This window comes from Chiloscyllium plagiosum, chromosome 41, assembly GCF_004010195.1.
Source record: "Chiloscyllium plagiosum isolate BGI_BamShark_2017 chromosome 41, ASM401019v2, whole genome shotgun sequence".
In the NCBI taxonomy this organism is placed as follows: Eukaryota; Metazoa; Chordata; class Chondrichthyes; order Orectolobiformes; family Hemiscylliidae; genus Chiloscyllium; species Chiloscyllium plagiosum.
The window spans coordinates 3,302,571-3,325,295 of NC_057750.1; the positions used below are offsets into that span (position 1 = coordinate 3,302,571).

General features: G+C 42.0%; 2 protein-coding genes and 1 non-coding gene across 3 annotated transcripts in view; 2 read left to right on the top strand and 1 right to left on the bottom strand.

Annotated features, from left to right (window-relative positions):
* eif3k (eukaryotic translation initiation factor 3, subunit K) overlaps nucleotides 1–3,837 on the bottom strand; it is a 17,546-nt gene extending 13,709 nt beyond the window's left edge. The window contains exon 1 of the mRNA XM_043680751.1: nucleotides 3,559–3,837. Within this exon, the coding sequence (XP_043536686.1) occupies nucleotides 3,559–3,617 (59 nt within the window). The 5' untranslated portion in view covers nucleotides 3,618–3,837. The remainder of the gene's footprint in view (nucleotides 1–3,558) is intronic.
* A 3,092-nt stretch (nucleotides 3,838–6,929) lies between these two features.
* Nucleotides 6,930–7,058, top strand: LOC122542958. The gene has a single exon (XR_006309895.1). It is a non-coding gene; the product is annotated as a U6atac minor spliceosomal RNA (small nuclear RNA).
* Nucleotides 7,059–12,197: 5,139 nt separating this feature from the next.
* clip3 (CAP-GLY domain containing linker protein 3) overlaps nucleotides 12,198–22,725 on the top strand; it is a 50,311-nt gene continuing 39,783 nt past the window's right edge. The window contains exon 1 of the mRNA XM_043680752.1: nucleotides 12,198–12,408. The gene's annotated coding sequence lies outside the window, so the exon portion shown is untranslated. The remainder of the gene's footprint in view (nucleotides 12,409–22,725) is intronic.

Here is a 22,725-nt window from a genome sequence, read left to right on the forward strand (position 1 = left end):
TGTGTGTGTTGGGATGGTTGCTGGTGTAGTTAAGTATTTGGTCAGTGTTTGTCGGTTTTCTGTATACGCAGGTTTGTAGTTCTCCGTTGTCCTTTCTTTCGACTGTGACATCCAGGAATGCGAGTTTGTTGTCGGTTTCTTCCTCCTTTGTGAACTTTATGCCTATGAGGGTGTTGTTGATGATGTTAAATGCCTCTTCTATCTTGTTTCGTTTTGTGATGACAAAGGTGTTATCTACGTAGCGGACCCAGATTTTTGGTTTGATGGTTGGTAGGGCTGTTTGTTCTAGTCTTTGCATTACTGCTTCTGCTATGAATCCTGATAGCGGACATCCCATGGGTGCGCCATTGGTTTGTTTGTAGACTATCTTGTTGAAGGTGAACGGGTGGTGAGGCACAGGTCCACTAGCTTCATAATGTTTTCATTGGTAATGTGATTGATGTGAGCTATCTGGGACACGCTAAGCAAAGACATGCCAGAGAATTCCTAGAGGCCTGGCACTCCAACCACAACGCCATAAACAAACACATAGATCTAGATACCATCTATCAACCCCTCAGAAAACATACAGGAAATGACATCATCACAAACCCCAGGAACCCCATCCAGGACAAACATATAAATAGAAAGCAGGAGACAACAGCTTCGCTTCACTTGGAGGTCACCACCGATGATGATACCTAGCCAGGTAATGAAACGTCTGGATATCAAACCTACAGCTCAACGAGCAAACTTACACCCTAAACCTCAACTTGAGCTACAAACCTTCGCAAACATTGCAAATTACTTTTATTGGTTGGGGAATTTAGTACAAGAGTCAAAATGTCATGTTGCAGCTTTATAAGATTTTGGTTAGGCCACATTTACAGCATTACATTCTATTGTGGTCACAGAAGAGGTTTACCAGGATGCTGCCTGGATTAGAGGGTATGAGCTAGAAAAACTCAGGGTGTGTCTCTGGAATAGCAGAGGCTGAGGGGAGACTTGGTAGAAGTCTATAAAATTATGAGATGCAAAGATAGGGTTGATGGTCAGAATCTTTTCCCCCCAGAGTTGAAATGTCTAATACTAGGGGGCATGTATTTAAGGTGAGAGGGGCAAAGTTCAAAGGCAATGTTGTAGAGATATAACCAGCACGGAAACAGATCCTTCGGTCTAACTCGTTCATGCCAACCAGATGCCATCCCAAATAAGTCTAGTTCCATTTGCCAGTATTTGGCCCATATCCCTCTAAACCCTTCCTATTCATATACCCATCCAGATGCCTTTTAAATGTTATAATTGTACCTGCCTCTACCACTTCCTCTGGCAACTCAATCCATACACTCACCAACCTCTGCTAGAAAAAGTTGGCCTTTATGAGATATTAAAGAGTTAATTTGGTCCATTGACCTGCAAGAAATTCAATGTCCTGTGGTGTGTCTTTGTCTTATAGCTGGAATGTGGGAGGTTTACATGGCCATTTCCTTGCCATTCAGGGATGATTTACATTTTCATTCAGAAATCCATAAGAACATTACATTTGGAATTTGACTACTCCCCTATAGTTACAAAAAATGATTTGCAACAGATTTGACCATTAAGGGATGATTTGCATTTCATTGTTTATGGAGGTGGGGTGGTCTCTGCATGGTATCTTGAGTGGCATGTGACGGTGAGGGGATGGTTGGAGGCTTGTCTTGTGGACATTACTAACTGTGATGGAAAGATTTTGTATAAAGGAAAGACTGTTTCCTTTGTTCAGAGAAAGCTTTTGCTACGACCCCGTAAGCCCTGCGAGGTGTGTTAAAGGTTTCTCCAAAGCTTGTACTATATTGTGCTTAATAAATTTTGCTTGTTCACAAAAGTTGGCATTTGTAGCTGCATCGAGTGTGTAAGAATCTCAAGAGTAAAAGAACTTAACACTCAGGTCCCTTTTAAATCTTTCCCCCTCACCTTAAACCTATGCCCTCTAGTTTTTGACTCTCCCACCCCAAGGAAAAGACATTGCTATTACCCTATCCACACCCCTCATGATTTTACAAACCTCGATAAAGTCACCCCTCAGCATCTGACACTCCAGGGAAAACAGTCCATTCAGTCTTTTCCTATAGCTCAAACCCTCCAACCCTGGCTACATCCTTGTAAATCTTTTCTGAACTCTTTCCGATAGCAGGGAGACCAGAATTGCATGCATGCAGTATTCCAACAGCAGCCTGACTATACAACTGCAACATGACCTCCCAACTCCTATACTCGATGCACTGTCACTGTCCAATAAAGGCAAGCATACCAAACACCATCTTTACTATTCTATTTGTGGCTCCAATTTCAAAGAACTATGAACCTGCACTCCAAGGTCTCTTTGTTCATCAACACTCCCCAGGACTTTCCCATTAAGTGTATAAGTCCTGCTCTGATTTGCTTTTCCAAAATGCAGCATCGTGCATTTATCTAAATTAAACTCCATCTGCCATTCCTCTGCCCATTGGCCCTTTGATCAAGATCCCATTGTACTCTGAGGTACCTTCTAGGTTATACCTTCTAGGTTAACATCCAAATCATTTATATAAATGATGAAAAGCAGTGGACCAAACACCAATCCTTGTGGTCATAGGCCTCAAGTCTGAAAAGCCACCTTTCACCACCACCCTCTGTCTTCTGCCTTTGTGCCAGTTCTGTATCCAATAGGCTAGTTCTCCCTGTATTCCATATGATCGAACCTGGCTAACAAGTCTACCATGGGGAACCTTGTCAAACGCCTTAACTGAAATCCATACAGATCACTTCTACTGCTCTGCCCTCATCCATTCTCATTGTCACTTCCTCATAAAAACTCAGTGGGAGTAATCTGGAACGCACAGCTCTGGGTGATGGTGGAGTCAGATATGATAGGAGCTTTTAAGGAACTTTTAGATGAGCATATGAACATGTAAGGGATGGAGGGACATGGACAAAAGATTAGTCTAACTTGGTGTCATGTTCAGCACAACATCATAAGCCAAAGGGCCCATTCTATGAGTCAATGGCTATCAGACTGTGATTGGAACACAAAATGATCAGCCATGGTTTTATTGGATGAATTAGCCCCTGAGCTTATTGAATGGCAGAGGAGGTTTTAAGTGGCTGAATGGGCTATTCTGCTCTTAACTCTAATGTTCCAGGCCTTGGTGGCAAGAGAAAGGTCACCATATTGGAGTGAGGGGCTAGGGGTGAGAGTGCTGCGTCTTTCGAACGAAACACTGAAGCGAGGTCCCCTATTTGTCAGGGCGGTTCCGAAAGGAGAGAGAAGGGAGGAGGTGGAAGAGAAACTGCTCCTGGTGTCCCGGCAGCCCACACGGAATCATTTCCTATCCAGGTGACTGTGGGATATTGCTGTGCCCTGACAGCCTGCCGCCTTTCCCGCGTTAGGAGAGCGACTTCGGAGAGGACCGCATTGGTTCTCAGCGGCTGAGGAGGAGTGGGAGCTGTGCTGAGGTCGTGTCAGGCGCTACACCGATGCAGACAATTGTTGCTGCAGGCAGCCGAACAGAGGTTGCTATGGGCCCGCCGCCTGCCCCCGGGCTCTGCCTTTCTCACCGGTCGATGCCTTTCAGCAACTTGCCCACATTGGCCCTCATCTGCTCGATGGCGCTCATGCCTGCAGCTCCGGTCTCTCTCTCTCTCCTTCGGGCCTGGAACAAGCGGCGATGCCTCGACACACGCGACTCCACCAGCCCCGTTCAGGTCAAAGGGGAAAGCGACCGCCGAGCATGCGCAGAGGCCCCCACCCGCCAGACGAGCACATGCGCAGGACCACAGCCGACGACGGCATATGGCGCATGCGCACTTCCCCAAACTCCCAGACTGTCTTATGTTTCATATTCTCCAGCCCATCTGTCTTACAAATACGGAGGAACCGATTTTTTTTAAGCAGACAATTATTGCACAGATAATAAACTATGCTTACTCTTGTTTATCTGTGCGGTGCAATTATTTTCCAATGCTTAAAGTCAATTCCCTTCATAATATTTTTTTTGTCTACCTACAGATAAACCATAAGATACAGAGCTGACTTAGGCCAGTTAGATTGGCCCATCAAGTCTGTTTCACCATTCGATCATGGTTAGAGACAAAAAAAACTGCAAATGCTAGATTCCAAGGTAGACAAGCAGGAAGCTGAAAGATCAGAGTGGTCCTGAAGAAGGCTTAGATCCAAAACGTCAACTTCTCCACCTCCTGATGCTGCCTGGCTTGCTGTGTTCTTCCAGCCTCCTGCCTGTCTACCTAGAAGAATAGAGCAAGCCAGGCAGCATCAGGCAGTGGAGAAGTCAATTTTTTGGGTGTAACCCTTCTTCAGAACTCTGAGGGTAGGTGCAAGAGGAGCTGCAGATGAAGGGGGTGGGGGGCATGGTATGATTCTCAACCCCATTCTCTTGTCTGTAACATGGACCCCAGCAGTACAAGAAGGTGGTTCACCACCACCTTCTCAAGGACAACTCGAGACAGGCAATAAATATTGGCTGAACCAGCAATACTCACATCCCACAAGAAAATACAAAAAAATAATAAAAGTTGGAGGGACAGGTAGTATTGAGGAAGTGGAGAGGCTGCAGAAGGATTTGGGCAGCTAGGAGAGTGGGCAAAGAAGTCACAGATGGAATATATTCACTCCATAATGCTTAGACACCCTATCCTGTGGAAATAGTTTCTCTCTGCCTTGATATCTTGAAGAATTTAATCAAACATCTCAACCCTCTAAAATCTATGAAATACAATGTCGGTGGTATAATTGCTCCTTTTCATTTAGGCATTGATTTGATTTATTATTATCAATGTACCGATTTACGGTGATAAGTAGTGTGTGCTATTCAGGCAAATCATACCTTACGTAAGTACATCAGAGTATTAGAACAGATTGCAGACCTACAATTGGAGGCACTGCCTTCAAGGCCAATATAACTTCCTAAAGTGTGCACAGGACAAAGCCTACCTTTGTATAGTTGAATTTCAAAGTGAAAATAACTCCTTGTATTCTGACCCTCCAGCATTCCATAGACAATTCTGTTTATAATTGTTTTATTTTATTAAACAGTACAAAATATAAACAAACAATTAACATGAACATTCATATACAAGAAACAGCAATTTACAGGGGAAAGGGGCACAAACCCTACAATTCTGTGTATATTTTGTACATGTTTATGATATTTTAATGATCTATTTAACTACACCCTTAAGTCCCATTGTATCCCACTAATTCAAGCTTTGTATTATTTAAGGAGCGGTGATGGTATGGTGATACTGTTTCTGGATTAGTAGTCCAGGGTCCAAGGTAATGTTTTGGAAACTTGGATTTGAAACTCACTGTGGCAGAATTAAAAATCTAATGATTACTGTGAATTTAATTTAATAGTTGTAAAAAAATTCTGGCTCATTAATACCATCATTACCTGCTCTGGCCTTCATGTGACTCCAGATCCAAGGCAATATGAGTGACTTTTAACTACCACCAGCATTTGGAAGTTCCCCTCCAATTCATTCACCATCCTGACTTGGGAATATATTGCCATTCCTTCAGCGGAGCACCTGAACATGTAGTGTCAACACCCCGTTCAATTGCATGTACGGGACTGCACATAGTACTATTTACATATTCACCTAAATATACCTAAAACTACAATCATTGTAATAAATTATAATCATTCTAATTGCTACATGTATCTGAAAATTTCAGAATCCTAAAACAGTAGCATAATTAATAGCATTGTGGGTGCACCAAAACTAAATGTACTCCAGTGTTTCCAAAAGGCAGCCCATCTCCACCTTTTCAACAGCAACTACAGATAGACAATAAATGCTGGCCCAGCCCAAATGTTCACATGCCATGCAATAAATAACATTTAGAGGATATTCCAATCTACACCTTTTAGGTCCAAAGTGGTTTAGGCCTTACACTTGGTTATATTGAAATCTATTTTCTGCAGTTTAGCTCATTTTGTGAAGTGTATTATATATTTGTAACTTTACGCTTCCAGTACAATACTTACAATTAGGAGCAGGAATGGGCCAAACAGTCCTCAAACTTTCTCTTTCATTCAGTCTGATCTTCTACCTAAATTTCCATATTTCTACCCTATTTCCATATTATTTACTTGCCTGTGTCTCCCCCTTTTTAAAATATGGGCATATTGCATCAGATATCATTTCGCTACCTCTCCAATTTCCAGTTCTTCCTTAATAATGATTGTCGATGATTCACAATTTGATTCCTAGCATGTCAGCTTAAGAGTATAACTTCAGGTGGTGACTACATTTCCAATGTTTTTACTAATTGCTGGCTCTTTCAAAGAACATGATGGATTGAATGGCCTCTTTCTGTGCTGATTAATTCTATTGTTTCAGCATCCTGGAAATATCAGATACACATAATGATTATGAAACAACGATTTGAGTTTTAGATTTATTTTTAAATATATACATGTTACAATGGACTGTCCTATATATACAAGTAAATGGGGAGTGACACTCCACGTTGAGCATGCGCAGTCGGCTGTGGAGTTGAAAGTCACATGACGGCCAACCATTAAGTCTGTAATCATCCCTGGACTCTGCTATTTAAGTCCCTATCACGTATTTTTCCTTTTATTTGGGCTGCACACTGGCCCGGATTGATTCCCCTTTTGTATGGTGTACGTTTTGAGCGATTGTTTGAGGTGCACATGTGCATTGAAAGGCAATTGGCTGAAATCTTGCATGTATTAGCATGATACGGCTTTTTCTACATAACGTTGGTCAGATAATCAAACTGTATGTGTCTTTGACAGATTTCAATGCAATGTGGCTTACGTGTCCATTATTGTAGAATTCAAGTAAGATGCACAGGCCAGAAAACGTCGGACAATCACATTGACCAGCAAAATGTTTGATATATTGGGATATAAATAACGTTGTTAATTCTTTTCATAGTTGTGTTGTATGAAAGGAGAGAAGGTTAGCACTCCCCTTGATAAGGATGGAAGGGGTCCTAGTGGCCTTACACAACACATAAATGGTTAAGGCATTGCCATCTACTTAGTGGCATCTAACCATGTTTTTCCCTTGGTTCTGCTTGAATGATTTTGGATCCGTTGTCAAATCAAGATTCTTTTTGCCTCAATAGGGAGGCAGTCTTTGAAACTAAACTGGACTAAATCTTCTTAGAATGTATCTCTTTCAGTCCCTCCAATCTCCCTAATAGGCCAACATCCAGTCCACAATACAGCTCAGCCTTGGCAATTCCGTCATGTTTTCTTCGAAGGAGCAGCGTTCTGAAAGCTAGTGCTTCAAATAAACCTGTTGGACTATAACCTGGTGTCGGGTGATTTTTAACTTTGTTCACCCAAGTCCAAATCAGGTTTTCTCCAAGTATTTTCATGGTCCTGATTGCGATACTAATTAAGTCTTTTAAAATTAATTTTTAATATTTATCCCCTTCTACTCCTTTCTGCCCCCAAAATTAAATATTGCTAATTTTAGGACAATATGCTTTTGATAAAGTTTTGGACAATTGGTGTCCTTTTCTAAGTGGCAAAACATCATGTTTCCACATTGAGTACTGGGGCAGCAAGTTCATCTGAGATTTCCAGGCGTCGTTCATCCCCACCTTTCTGTGAGTCAATCCAGGCCTAGAAAGGGTCCCATTCTCAGGGACATAGGCCATGGTCAGTGGTGAATTTAGCAAATATTTAAGGTTGGAGATAAAAGATCTCAATCATTGAAAAAAAAATGGCTGCTTAAAGTGGATGGTAATTTGGGAAGAGGACTTGTGTTTCCTTTAATAATAACACATGAGAAAGGCACTGGAAAACCATTTTATTTGTTCTTCTTCCTAGTCATATTGCTCTTGATGTTGAAAATTGGAGGTTCCCGCCAGCAACTGAAGGGAAAAGTACTGGACTGTGAGTTGTGGAGAATCAAACAGAGAAGCTGCCCTTTTAGGCAGATCACTACTCCAGAAAAAAAAACGAAGATTTGCCCATAATGAGGATGCCATTTTAAGCCTTTTTTGCTAGCAGCTACATTTTCAACCATTTCAATCAAATCTCCCTTTTGCTTCTCACTAGAGACCATCTCTCAAGTAGAGGAGGGTGGCATTATATACCAACAGATCACTTGGCTATCTACAAAATAATATTGAAGGAAATATGGAAGGCATTCTTAGAAGTAAAATAAACTGCTGATTAGTCACTCATTTTATTCACAATGACAAACACAATCATTTAATATTCATTACAGAGCTCTCCATTCGTTTCCAGTTTAGAAACTCACAGCATTTTCACTGATACTCACTGTCTTAACACAATGACCAAAATATCAAAGAACCTTTTATGCACTCCATGGTATCCATTACATTTTATTAAAAGTTGTTTGTATCAAAGAGATGTACAAATATTATTTCCACATTGCTATAGATTTTGGTTACTGTTCTGTCAGTTATGGTATCAATATATTACATTTAATTTTGCTCTGTAAGCTGTCACAAATTCATTTCAGGCTATGTATATACACTGTGCTACAGTTAGGAATTGAATTATTACATATTTACAGTCTTGTAAGAATAATTCAATGTTTAATTTTTGGTCATACAGAACTTGAGTATTGCTGAAAACAGACATATTTTGTTAAAGTTTTTCATTTTGTATTCATCAGGATATTCACAAGAATAGCAATGTAAAGTGAACAGTTTTTTATGGTGTATGAGAAGTGTGTGCAGTTGGTTGGCAAGTAGACTCTAATTGGTACAGGTGTTGCCTCAGAGAAATTTTGTTGAATTTGATTAGTTCAGGCATTGCACAAGGAATGAAACAGAGAGTGACTGTCACCAAAGCATGTCTTTTTTCACCAATACTAAATTTTAATCTTTTACATTTAGATAATGGATTAGTCTATATTTACAACTTGTAACTGTCAGATAATGAGTTACTCCACATTTCATCTGTTACAATTAATTAATTAGTCCATCTTTACAGTCTTATGGTTCATAAATTATTCAATTTTTACAGACTATTATAATTAGATGATAAATTATTTCATATTTACAGTTTGTCACAGTCAAATAATCAATTATTACATATTTATGGCCTATTGCAGTTAATTTATTATCTTCTATTTACAACAACTTCAGGAAGGGCTTATGCCCGAAACGTCGATTCTCCTGTTCCCTGGATGCTGCCTGACCTGCTGCGCTTTTCCAGCAACACATTTCCAGCTCTGATCTCCAGCATCTGCAGACCTCACTTTTCCCTTCATTCACATAGTGTCAACTCAGTAAACATTTGAAGATGCTTCACAAGAACATTAGCTGACAAAATGTAACACTGAATCACATAAGGGGATATTAGGACTGATGACTAAAAGCGTGATCTAAAGGAAAGTTCTAAGGATGATCTTTACTGAAAAGTGAAGTGGTGAGCTTCAAGGAGAGAATTCAAGAGCTTAGGGCGAAGATGGGTATTGACCACCAATGGGTGGAAGAAAGAAGGTTGGAGTAGGACAAAAGCTAGAATTGGTCAAATGAAAGTTCTCTGAGGATTGTAGATAAGGAAAGTGCAGTTAGGACAAGATTTGGATTCATGAATGAAAATTTAAAATTCATGGAGAATGCTGGATTGAGGGCTAGAGTAGAAAAGTGTGGTGCTGGAAAAGCACAGGAGGTCAGGCAGCAACCAAGGAGCACGACAATCGATGTTTCGGGCATAAGCCCTTCATCAGGAATGTCATTCTGGCGTAAGCCCTCATCAGCCCATTCTTGATGAAGGGCTTATGCCCGAAGTGTCGACTCACCTGCTCCCTGGATGCTGCCTGACCTGCTGTGCTTTCCCAATGCCACACTATTCAACTCTGATCTCCAGCATCTGCAGTCCTCACTTTCTCCTGAGGGCTAGAGTAGGTCAGTAAGCACATGGATGATGGGTGAATAGTACTTGGGGCCAATCAAGATTCAGGCATCAGATCATTTAGATAAACTGACATTAATGGAAGATAGATGATAGAAGACTGATCAGAAGGGGATGGGAATAGTTGATTCTGGAGAATCTTTGAGAATTTCAGTAGCAAATGGGCTGAGGCGGTTGCAAAATGGAGTGATCTCTTGGTTTCTCAGCAGGTGTGAGATCTTAAAAAATAATTGAGGTGATGCTTCTGAGGGAGGTCCCTTCGTTAGAGAAAGGGTGCTTCGTGGGTTTCCTCCGGGTGCTCCGGTTTCCTCCCACAGTCCAAAGATGTGCAGGTAAGGTGAATTGGCCATGCTAAATTGCCCGTAAGGGGTATGGGTGGGTTGCGCTTCGGCGGGGCGGTGTGGACTTGTTGGGCCGAAGGGCCTGTTTCCACACTGTAAGTAATCTAATCTAATCTAATCTAATCTACACAGATGGTACAGAGGAGTTTTACCTGGCTGTTGCCAGGACAGGACTGGAAAAATGCAGCTGTAGGAACAATTGTGTAGGCTGGGGTTGTTCTCCTCAGTATAGAGAAGGCGTGGGGGAGATCTCGTTGGTGTGTTCAAGGTTGTGAGGGATTTAGATAGAGTGGCTGGGAAGGATCAATTTCCTTTGTTGGAGAGGTCAATGAGTAAGGGGCTTAGATTTAAAGTAGTTAACAATTAAAGGTTAGAGGAGAGATGGGTAAACACTTTTTTATTAACCCAAAGTGTGGTCAGGGTCTGGAATTCAAAGCCTGAACCCTTCAACTTATTTGAAAGGTGTCTGGATAGGCACCTGAAATCCCATAACTTTCAGGAAGGTGAACCAAATGCTACAAATACCTCACTGCCCATTGCTTGGCCAACACACACATAATGGGCAGTGTGGTATTTTTCTGTGCTGTAAAGTTTCTATGGGGAGGTTTGATCGAGACATTCAAAGGGACATTAGATGGTTATTTAACTAGAAATAATGTGCAGAGTTATGGGGGAAAGAATGGGAGAACAGTGCTAAGTCATAATGCTCATTTGGAGAACTTGAGCAGATATGATGGATTGAATGGTCTCCTTCTTCACTATAACAATTCTGTGAGTCTGTCAGCCTCAAACAGTTGCCAAAGAGAAAATTGGAATTAATGGCAGGTGAGCAGAATTTGTAGTCAGGATGAAAGACAATGGCTTCTGTTTTCACATTTCGTTGCAGAAAATTTCTTCTCATCCAATATCAAACAAACAGCCAAACAAAGGAAATGCAGGTGGAAGGTTGGGGAGTGAGGTTGACTGGTTGTTGTCAGTGTACATGTGAAAGCTGACTTTGTATTTTTGAGTGCTTTCTTTGATGGGTAGCATGTCAATGAGAAATATGAGGAGGTGAAATTCAGATCCTGTGAGGAATCCAGCGGTAACAGTGCTATGGTGGAAACAGAAACATAAATTATCCTGGCTACCACTGCACAGATAAGAGTTAGCATCAAGTGGAGACGGACTGAGACAGTGGAGAAAAGGCAGAGGTGTTGGATGATGTGGTCCATCATGTGAAAGTCAAGTTGAGGAAGGATAGTACAGCCTACTCATAATCATATGGATGCCACTCTGGTTAAGGTTGTGTCAATGCAGTCGATGGTACAGGAATCTCAATTTTATGGTTCAAACATGAAGTGACAGCAAAGATGAGCCAGATTTTGTACAAAGTTAAAAATCACACAACAGCAAATTATGGTCCAACAGGTTTATTTGGAAGTACAAGCTTTCGAAGCACTGCTCCTTCATCAAGTAGCTAGTGGGGCAGGATCAGAGGACACAAAATTTATCGCAAAAGATCAAAGTATCATACAACTGATGCGATAATTTTGAGGGTGACCACACTTTTTAAGACTTTAGAGAAGGAAAGGAGGTAGGAGATGGGGTGATCCCTTTCAACAACTGAGGCATCGAGGGCATCTTTTGGGGTGGGGGTGGGGGGTTAGTGATGGTTGTTACGGGTACTAAATACTGCAAATAGTAACCGAGACTGCAGCTTCTTGAGATGAAATGCAAACTTGAGCTACCACATTTAACATTTAATGGATAGAAATTTATTATTCTAGGAATATGCTGTTAACGAGATTGTTTTCCTCATGAGTGTAAGGGGAAAGCATCAGTCAAAATGGATGAAAACCTGTTAATTTATCCACAATCTGCAAACGTGTTTATTGTGTGAATTTCTACTTGAGCCTGGGTTGTGTGTCAAAATGGTATTGCCACAGTCCAGGGAGTGCAAGGTATTGAACATTTGCCACTCAATGCAGTCAGCACCACCTGAATTGAGAGTGTTTTCTAGAATTTGCAGCTTCGGGTGCAGCACTGACTGATCAATTCTCAGAGGCCAGGAGGAGTTGCTGTGACGCAGGCGGCTGGGTCCAGCCCCAACCTTCAGCTGCTTCTGAATGACTGGAAGATCCAAACAGCTCGGATCAGCACCAGGCAGGCGGCGGAGCTGAGCTAGTCCGGTAGGATTGCGCGACAATGATTGAAATCTTTTTTTTTTCATTATATTATTCTGAAATGTAGCGAGGCGGCCGGTGCCGCGCCATCGGTGAAATTGCAACAACATCGCGTTACCACCCGCGGCTGACCCGCTTCCAGTTGATTTTGACAGGCTCCTGAATGGTGCTTTGACAGGAACCGGGGTCGTTGCTTCAATCGTTCGTTTACCTCCCAGGCTTAATGTTTCACGAACGTGAACGAGTAGCGTCCAGTTCTCCAGGCCAGGAGGGAGGGAGGAGGGGAGGGTGCCACAGTGTCTCTGATCGCGGTGTGTCTTGTACTATTTCAGTGACGCAGTTTGCAATCAATGCAAGACTGCTAATGTTTCCCCTTTCTCTATTGTTTGGTATCCTCGACCGAATGGGATGCAGCGAAAATAACAAAAAATAAGGGCAAAACATAGCAAAACATACTGATCAGTAACCGATGCTGAATTATATTAATTCCTAAGGGCGTTTCTGATTATTATTATTATAGAATGGGCTTGTAGAACATGTTTATATTGCTAATAATCTGGTCTCCCAAGGCTTGGTCAATTAGGAATGATCGTTCGAAAATAACCATTTCATACCATCAAATCGTGTGCTTGGTACGCCGTACTACAAACCTCAACCCCATGGCTCACGACTTGAACTGATTTCTGTTGTCGCCACCCCCAATGCAGACTAATTATCCAACATTTACAGAATATTTCTCATAAGTTAAATAATTGCTGAAAAAGTTTAACATTCGCCAGAAAATTCACTTGCTTTTAAAGTAACCGTGGTTCCTTTCTCATGGTTTGTACGGATAGTAAATATTTGGAATATAAAATAAGATCTCTGAATGCATTGTACATCCAGTGCATGGTACAATAGAAAAATTCTAAGAACACAATAGTTTTAAATGTTACATTTGGGTGACTTGAAAGTCAGTGTTTCGTGTTGTTTTTATATAAACAACACATTTTCAGAGGAATCACCCCACATTTGAATCGAATGCTTTCAATTGCTTTTATTTTCAAATGAAACCTTTTGAAATATTAATGAATTTGACGAGCAGCTCTGTGTAGCAGTCAATTTGGATAGTCCATTTTGGCCAAGTCATTAGAAGGCTGTGGGCCTGAAAGGGTTACCTTTCCTCCTCTTGAAAATTACCAGACTATGGTCCTGGGGTAAGGGTGAATACTTTCTCAAATTCCCATAATTATTTCAGCACCTGGACACATTTCAGAGCTTAGTGATGCTTTGTAATTTTTGTGGGAGAGAAAGAGATTACTTTTCCCTCTTCCACACTTGCTCCTCTTCCCCCACCTCTTCTCCTTTTGTCTCCTCCCTTAGCTTCTCCCCACTCATTCCTCTTTCTCTTTTGCTACTTCCTTCTGCCCTCTCCTCTTCCCTCCTTCTCCCAACTCTTCCATTCCTAACCCTCAAAATTTAATTCCTGGCCTCAGTCTGAACAACAGATTCAGCACAAATCCGCCAATGTCAGATTGTTTTTCAATTATTTCTGCCTTCCCTCCCAATTTTTGATGTAAGTAAATCTCCCCCAGTGCAGCACAGCATGCCCCAAGATGATGAACCTAGCCTGACAGTTGCCTCTTAACGATTAATTTTTCTGAAGATCACGAGTAACTATCAGGGTCACTGAACCTTTAGTTTTCTCTCCCTCTCCCCTTAACTCTTTGGGGAAAAGCTTTGCCTGCACTTGGCTCTGTCATCAGAGAATGTGCTGAGAGCAGGAACACACCATATGGAGAATAACAGGTGTCAGCCCACCTTCCTCCTGTGAATCCTTGGCTCAAAACCAGCTCAAAAATTGTATTAATATTACCAGGACTCCCATGGCTTTCACTGACACCAAATCAGTTGATGTCCTGTTTTATAATATCAGGAGTATTAAACCTGTAATGTACGATGTATTACTCTTATATTAAGATGGATATACTATGCTGCTAATATGAGGCAGTGTTATAAAGTTATAATGGCAGAGAAGGAGTACATTCAGCCCCTTGAGTCCATGCTGATTTTAGCAAAGAAATCCAGTCAGTGCCCTTCCACTACTGTTTCTTTAATCCCACAAGTTATTTCCCTTAAATGCACATTAAACATCCTTTTGAAATCATTGATTGTTTCCAGTTCAAACCCCATGTAGGCAGGAGATTCTGTTCTTGATCAATGTGTAAAACAAGTTCTTCCTTACACCTCCTCTGCATCTCTTGCCCAAAACCTTAAAGGTGTATTCACTAGTCCTTGTACCGTCAGCTAATGGAAGCAATGGACTATCTAATCTAAATCTGTTACAATCTTGTACATCCCTCATATCCCACTTTCCTTGCTCCAAGGAGAATGGCTGTAGCTTCTCCAACCTAACCCTCATCCCCGGAACTGTTCTGGTAAATTTACTCCATCTCAAGATTTATCCATATTTTTCTAGTTAAGTGTGGCGCCAAAACTGAAGGTGGTTCCTTCCTTTTTAAGGCCTTTAATGTCTTACTGGAAGTAGACACAGCTTGAGGCTTTGCTGAGTTTGATTAGTCACTTATTGATGCATGGTTTGCAGACAATGTCATTGTTGTAAGCTTCTGTCTGTAAATTAGGGAGATTACATAATATATAAAGTGTGGCTTTTAAAGAAAATATCCTAATGGTGACAGTGTGCGGTTTGACTTGAAAAAGTTTGTTTTTAATGAACTATTATTGACAGTGAAGTCTGTAAGATTGCTACTATTAGAAGAGCTAAGATTAATTTTGTGAAATTGCAAATCGCATTATCCACCCTGATTAAGGATTTTCTTGTAGAATTTTCATGAAGAAAGGAATTTAGTTTCATGTGCAGAGTTTTATATGAAGCTAAACAGTTCAGGAAGATCCCAGGATCCTTGTTGTGTTGCATGTGAGTAGCTATATGAGTGCTGCAGGTGGTTTCTGGAGATTGGGGAGGGTGTGATATGGGATAGATGTTACCTAGAGGAAGCAATTATCAGCAGGAAGTTTGGTTCTGATTACTGTCTGTTAAGAGCTAAGATCTGATCTTTTGGTTGTGGGATCTCTTAGCTCTGTCATTTGTTTATGCTGTTTGGCATGCAAGTAGTCCCATTTGATGCCTTCACCAGATTGACATTTTTAAGGTGAGAGGAGAGAGAGAGATTTTAAAAAGACAAAGGTGCTTTTTTTTTGACACAGAGGGTGGTTCGTGTATGGAATGAACTTCCTGAGAAAGTGTGGATGTGGGCACAGTTACAATGATTAAAAGACATTTCGATAAGTACATGAATAGAAAAGGTTTGGAGGGACATGAGCACAAGCAGATGGGACTAGCTTAATTTGCGATTATATTTGTCATGGACTGGTTGGACCAAAAGGTCTGTATCCATTCTGTATGACTCTTAGTGAAGTTTGTACAGAATCTCTGAAGAAGACTCCTATTGGACTTGAAACATTAGCTCTGTTTCTCTTTCCACAGATGCTGCCAGATCCACTGATATTCTCCAGTGATTTCTGTTTTTAATTCCAATCTCTAGTACCCTCAATATTTTGATTTTGGTTTAGTTAATACTTGTACCTCCTCCCAAATACTTGAATAGGCTCAGTATTCATCGCTCAAACTCTTATGGTGTAGCCTGTAACTTTGAACCTATGTCTCACTGTATCAAACCAAATGAATTGTTGACTTCAGGAGAGTATTTGAGGGAACAGGTCAAAATTACAAGTTCGTTTAGAGAATAGCTTTTATAAAATGGAGAGTTGAATGAAAAGAAAGGATGCCATAGAGTCATAGAGCTGTACAGCACAGAAACAGACCCTTTGGTCCAACTTGTCCATGCTGACCAGATATCCTAACCAAATCTAGTCCCATTTACCAGCACTTGGCCCATATCCTTCTAAACCCTCCCTATTCATATACCCATCCAGGTGGCTTTTAAATGTTGCAATTGTACCAGCCTCCACCACTTCCTCTGGCAGCTCATTCCATACACGCACCACCCTCTGTGTGAAATGGTTGCCCCTCAGGTCACTTTTATATCTTTCTCCTCTCACCCGAAACATATGCCCTCTAGTTCTGGACTCTCCCCCATCCCAGGCAAACGACCTTGTCTATTTATCCTATCCATACCTCTCATGATTTTATAAACCTCTATAAGGTCACCCCTTACCTTCCGATGCTCCAGGGAAAAGAGCCCCAGCCTATTTAGTCTCTCCCTATAGCTCAAATCCTTCAACCCTGCAACATCCTTGCAAATCTTTTCTGAACCCTTTCAAGTTTCACAACATCCTTCTGAAAGGAGGGAGATCAGAATTGCACTAAATGTTCCAAAAGTGGCTGAACCAATGTCCTGTACAGCTGCAACATGACCTCCCAACTACCATACTCAACATTGGTTAGGCCAATAAAAGAAAGCATACCAAATGCCTTCTTCAGTATTCCATCTACCCGTGACTCTACTTTCGAGGAAATATGAACCTGCACTCCAAGGTCTCTTTGTTCAGCAACTCTCCCCAGGACCTTACCATTATGTGTATAAGTCCTGCTCTAATTTACTTTCCTAAAATGCAGCATCACGCATTTATCTAAATTAAACTCCATATGCCACTCCTCAGTCCATTGGCCCATCTAATCAAGATCCTATTGTACTCCGAGGTAATCTTCTTCGCTGTCCACTACACCACCACCCTCTGTCTTTTATCTTTGAGTCAATTCTGTATCCAAATGACTAGTTCTCCCTGTATTACATGAGATCTAACCTTGCTAATCAGTCTCCCATGAGGAACCTTGTCAAACACCTTACTGAAGTCCATTTAGATCACGTCCACCGCTCTGTCCTCATGAATCCTCTTTGTTACTTCTTCAAAAAACTCAATCAAGTTTGTGAGACAAGATTTTTCATGCACAAAGCCATACTGACTATCCCTAATCAGTCCTTGCCTTTCCAAATACATGTAAATCCCGTCCCTCAGCCCACCACTGGTGTCAGGCTCACCGGTCTATGGTTCCCCAGCTTTTCCTTTCTTAAATAGTGGCACCACATTGGCCAACCTCCAGTCTTCCGGCACTCGCCTGTGACTGTCGATGATACAAGTGCTGGGGATTTATCCGCTTTTATGCATTTCAAGACATCCATCACCTCCTTCTCTGTAATGTGGACATTTTCAAGATGTCACCATCTATTTCCCCACGTTCTATATCTTCCATGTTCTTATCCACAGTAAACACTGTATTTTCTATTGATAAATGACAGTGATGGGGAAATGAGATGGTTTATCCATCTAGTCTGCAAGTCTGACAAATTCTAGACCAGAAACAAAATAATGCAGATGCAGGACAGGAAGAAGTACAGAAACCATTAGAAATTCTGGCAAAGTTTGCAGAGAGAGGGACAGGGTTAATGTATTAGGTTTTATGTGGCCTTTCATCAGAGTGTGGTGCATGTGTGGAATGAGCTGCCAGAGGAGGTGGTGGAGGCTGGTACAATTACAATATATAAAAGGCAATTGGATGGGTATATGAATAAGAAGCGTTCAGAGGGATACAGGTCAAATGTTGGTAAATGGGACTCAATTAATTTAGAATATCTGGTTGGCATAGGCAAGTTGCACTGAGGGGTCTGTTTCCATGCTATACATCTCTATGACTCTATGACTGAAAATGTAAAATGGGGGAGGGATAGCAAAAGAACAAAAGACAATCTATATTTCATCTGACTCTCCTCGTGTTGCTGAAAATAGTCTGAATAAATCCATAGTCCTAAGAGAGCACCTGACCTTGCATATAATTAAATAAAGGGTAACTTTTCTCCATGCGCTTGTGCCCAAAGGGTACCGAAGCTGCCAGTTGATTTCACTTCGAGTGTGACATGTACAGCAAGACGCAGGAGCACACACAAAGGCACTGTCTGACCAAGCTGGCATCAGTCCCAGACCTAAGAGGAGAAAGGACATTCTAGCTCTCTGTTACTCAGTCTTTTAGCAGCATATTTCTAATTGTCCTTGTGATGCTGCTGAGAATTAGAGAAGGAAATGACATCGTCTTGAGGATCTGGGCCTTGGCTTTGGGACAGAGGCATGATTATTAGACGCAATGTTCAAGAAAGCATCTGGAATATTTTATTGACTGAGACATTTGCCTGGATTATAAACTCGGGGGATGGGGCGGAGACTCACACGCTAGTGTAAATGTCAGGGAGAAACCTGTCTCTGCTTACCCCACTTGCCCCACTTTAACGTTTCAGGCAACGACTCACTTTAGTGTGAGGCACGGCTCCCCTGCTGTTTGTGGAGCCTCAGCTGGGCCATGGGTGTGTACCCACATGATGCCTCTTCTGTGATTCGTAAAATTGCAGCTGGGCCGGGGAGGGGGTGATCACAGCCATTGGCACAGCACCCCAATTTACATGTCAATATACAGAGTAATAGGGAATGATTTGTAGGACAGCATGGGCTTAATTTACACTGGTATAAAGAATAATTGTCAGGCCGCCATGAGGGTGATTTCAGATTGATATAGAAAGATTGATAGAGTGCCATGGGAGTAATTCACAGAGTGAGAGTGAGTGAGTGATGGTACACCATGTGGGCCATTTACAGAGTGACAGGGAGTGATGTAGTGGGCCTTATGTGGTAATTTTCAGACAGGGCATGACTTGGAGGACACAATTGCTTATTGTACGCGGTGATAAGAAATGAATAGCAGGAGGTTCTGTGGATAATTAACAAAGTCTTATGGAGTACTTGACATGGAATCATAGAAGAATTATAATAATGATAGGGAGTGCCTGGATTCCTACCTGTAGGTGTCGCGTAAAATTGAGGCCAGGAGCTTAAGGGCAAGAGGTTCACTGTTTACAGACACAGGTTAGGCTAGAAAAGCACAGCCGGTCAGGCAGCATCCGAGGAGCAGGATAATTGATGTTTCAGGCAGGACCCCTTCATCAGGAATGAGTCTTGTGGGCCAAGGGGGCTCAGAGATAAATGGGAAGGGGGTGGGGGTGGGCGGAAGGTAGCTGGGAATGCGATAAGTAGATGAACGTGGGGCTGAAAGTGGTGGTTCAGAGAGGAGGTGGAACAGATAGGTGGGAAGGAAGATGGACAGGTAGGACTGTTCAAGAGGGTGGTGCCAAGTTGGAAGGTTGGGACTGGGATAAGGTGAGGGGAGGGGAGGGATGGGGAAATGGGGAAACTGACCACATGGGAGAAGTGCAAAACCTGAGCCACACCTCCTGCCTCACCTCCGTCCAAGGCCCCAAAGGATCCTTCCACATCTGACAGAAATTTACCTGTACTTCCACACATCCATTGCACCCAATGTGGTCTCCTGTACACTGGGGAGACAGGATGCTAACTTGCGGATTGTTTCAGAGAACATCTCTGGGACATCTGCACTAACCAACCCCACCGCCCTGTGGCTGAACACTTTAACTCCCCCTCCCACTCTGCCAAGGACAAACATGTCCTGGGCCTCCTCCATCACCAAATCTGAACCACCTGACGCCTGGAGGAAGAACGACCCTCCAACCACACAGGATTGCATCAGTTTCCCCATTTCCTCTCCCTCACCTTATCCCAGTCCCAACCTTCCAACTCAGCACCGCCCTCTTGAACAGTCCTACCTGCCCATCCTCCTTCCTACTGATCTGCTCCACCCTCCTCTTTGACTTAACACTTTCAGCTCCATGTCCATCTACCCATCATTTTCCCAGCTACCTTCCCCCCCCCACCAAACCCACCCCTCTCAGCCCCCTTGGCCCGTAGTCTTATTCCTGATAAAGAGCTTATGCCTGAAACGTCAATTCTGCTGCTCCTCAGATGATGCATGACCAGCTGTGCTTTTCCAGCACAACAATCTCGACTCTGATTTCCAGCATCTGCAGTCCTCACTTTCTCCACATGTTAGGCTAGAACTATAGAACTGCACATAGTCTGCTTGCCAATTTATAAGAAAGAGCTATTTGAGAGGGCACAGAGGAGGCGAATTAAAGGGAGTGATTTCTGAGACAAGGCTATTTTTACAGATTATTAGGCAAATGTGAAAAGGACATTCAAGGATATACTAAGACTGGAGAATTTTAGCCATGAGGAAAAATTGGACTGGCTGGTGTTATTTTGTTAGGACCAAAATGGCTGAGAGGGGAATTAATTGAGATGGATAAAATGGTGATAACACTAAATAGATTGGATAGGAAAAACGTGTTTTCTTTAGCAGAGAGGGATTTAAATTTAAAATAATTTGGAGAAAGGTTAAAAGGGAAGTTGTGGAGAAATGGTTTCACCCAGAGGATCGTGGGGTTCTGGAACTCTTGTCTGAAAGGGTGGTAAAGGCAGAAACGTGCATTTACCACATTTTTAAAAAATGTGTGTATGCCCACTTGAAATGCCATCACAGGGCTACATCTGGGACCTACAAAGTAGGAGTACACTAGGTAGCTCCTTCTTGGCTGTGGTGAAATAATGGGCCGAATGGCCATTTTCTGTCTCATCAATCTTCCACGTTATGAAAGCATACATTGCTCAGGTGGGTGGAAAAGAGGATTTAGCAGGGTGTGTTCTGTTTTGGTCTCCTTATCTCAAGAAAGATGTTTTGCCACACTTTCCAGAACCATACCTTTTGACTTCTTCTCAGGATGTCCAAGTGGGCAGGTTGGGGCCATGTTCCCTAGAGTTTCGAAGATTGAGAGATAATCTCATTGAAATTTGCCAAATTCTTAATAAGATAAATGGAGGTAAGATGTTTCGTCTGATTGGAGGGGAGTCTAGACCTGGGGACGGTGGGGGTGGACAGTTTAAAAATAAGTGAAATGCCACTTTGGACCAAGATGAAGAGAATGATTTTTACTCAGAGTTGTGAACCTTATTTTAGTATTCAATATTGCTTTTCACTCTGCACTAAAATAACTGGCCCCAGTCCAGCAGAGTTTGATTGGCATGCTCTGATTGTTTATAGCTTCAGACAGACCGGGTGACCAATCCTTTGTTAACCTCAAGTCTGTCCTTCTGTCACATACCTCAGCTCCCTTTTCTTATTACAACCATGGGGGATACTTTGCGGAATTACCTCTCCCCTTCTTTCCTTGTTCCCCTCCCCCCACCTCTTTATTTTTCTCAACTGTAGATATGCCTTTATTTCTTTTACGATGCTAAAATGAAGAGTTATTCACCATCTAATTAATTCTGCGTTGAAATCTCAGAGCTACGCAATCCTTCCCTCCCTCAGTCCCACTGAAATAGAGTGCTTAAACATTCCTAATCATGACTTCCTGATCTGGCTCCTCTTAATTCAGCCCACGCAGTGTCTAACAGTTGGATTTCACCTGTCTCTGTCGTTTCTCATTTAAGGAGAAACAAAAAAATCCAAATCCAAAGAGGAAGCAGAGAATTTTTTTTTGTTTGACCTTAGTTTCTAATTGCTATGGCAGTGGTTGCTGTGATGAATTATAGGATGGAACCTGTCTCTCAGTAATTGACTGGTTCCTAACGGTAACTCAGCAGCAGAATGTCCTTTTTACATTTGCCTAATAACCTGTCAAAATAGCCTTGTATCAGAAATCACTCCCTTTAATTGGCTGGCTGATCAATATTTTAATTCATTTATTTCCAAGAATTAGTAATAATGGAGGGGGGAGGGGAGCAGCAAAATGTTTCCCCAGAAAGGATCAGCAGATTTGTCTTCACTGAGCAATAAGAAACCATATTGCTGTGTTAGGAAAAAGCAGCTGTTATTTTTGCATAGTGTAATAGACCACGTATTTTTCTTTTTTGGGACTATATATTTAAATGGAAGTTGGAGTGAAATACCAGAAGAGTGTTGCAACTTAAAAAATAAATCATGTGCTGCATATTTCTTGAGCTCTGTGATACTGTGTGGTTTTTGAAGTGTTTAGAGGGGGAATTCAAGACTGAGCAGCACTGAGAGTCTTTTCAGTTGAAGTAATTCTGCCTGACAACAGCCTCTGATTGAACTGCAGTGTTAAAAAAGCTCTAAATGTTGGGATAGCAATGGAGGAGAGAAAAACAAAGCGTCCAGGGCCTGCAAATAGAAAGCATCCATCTCTTACTCTCTTTTTGTTTGTGGGAAAAGAAAGCAGGAATATCTAGAGAGATTCAAAGTTTGGGAGAAGATTTGTTGCTCGGGTGCTCGTTGTTGTGGTTCTATTCGCCGAGCTGGGAAGAAGAACACCTATACAATGTATTCGCCAAAAACGGATACCCGCGCAATTTCATCAACAGATGCCTAAGGGAAAGACAACGGAACGAGGACGTGCCACAACCCAAAGGACTAGCCACACTACCATACATCAAGAGCATTTC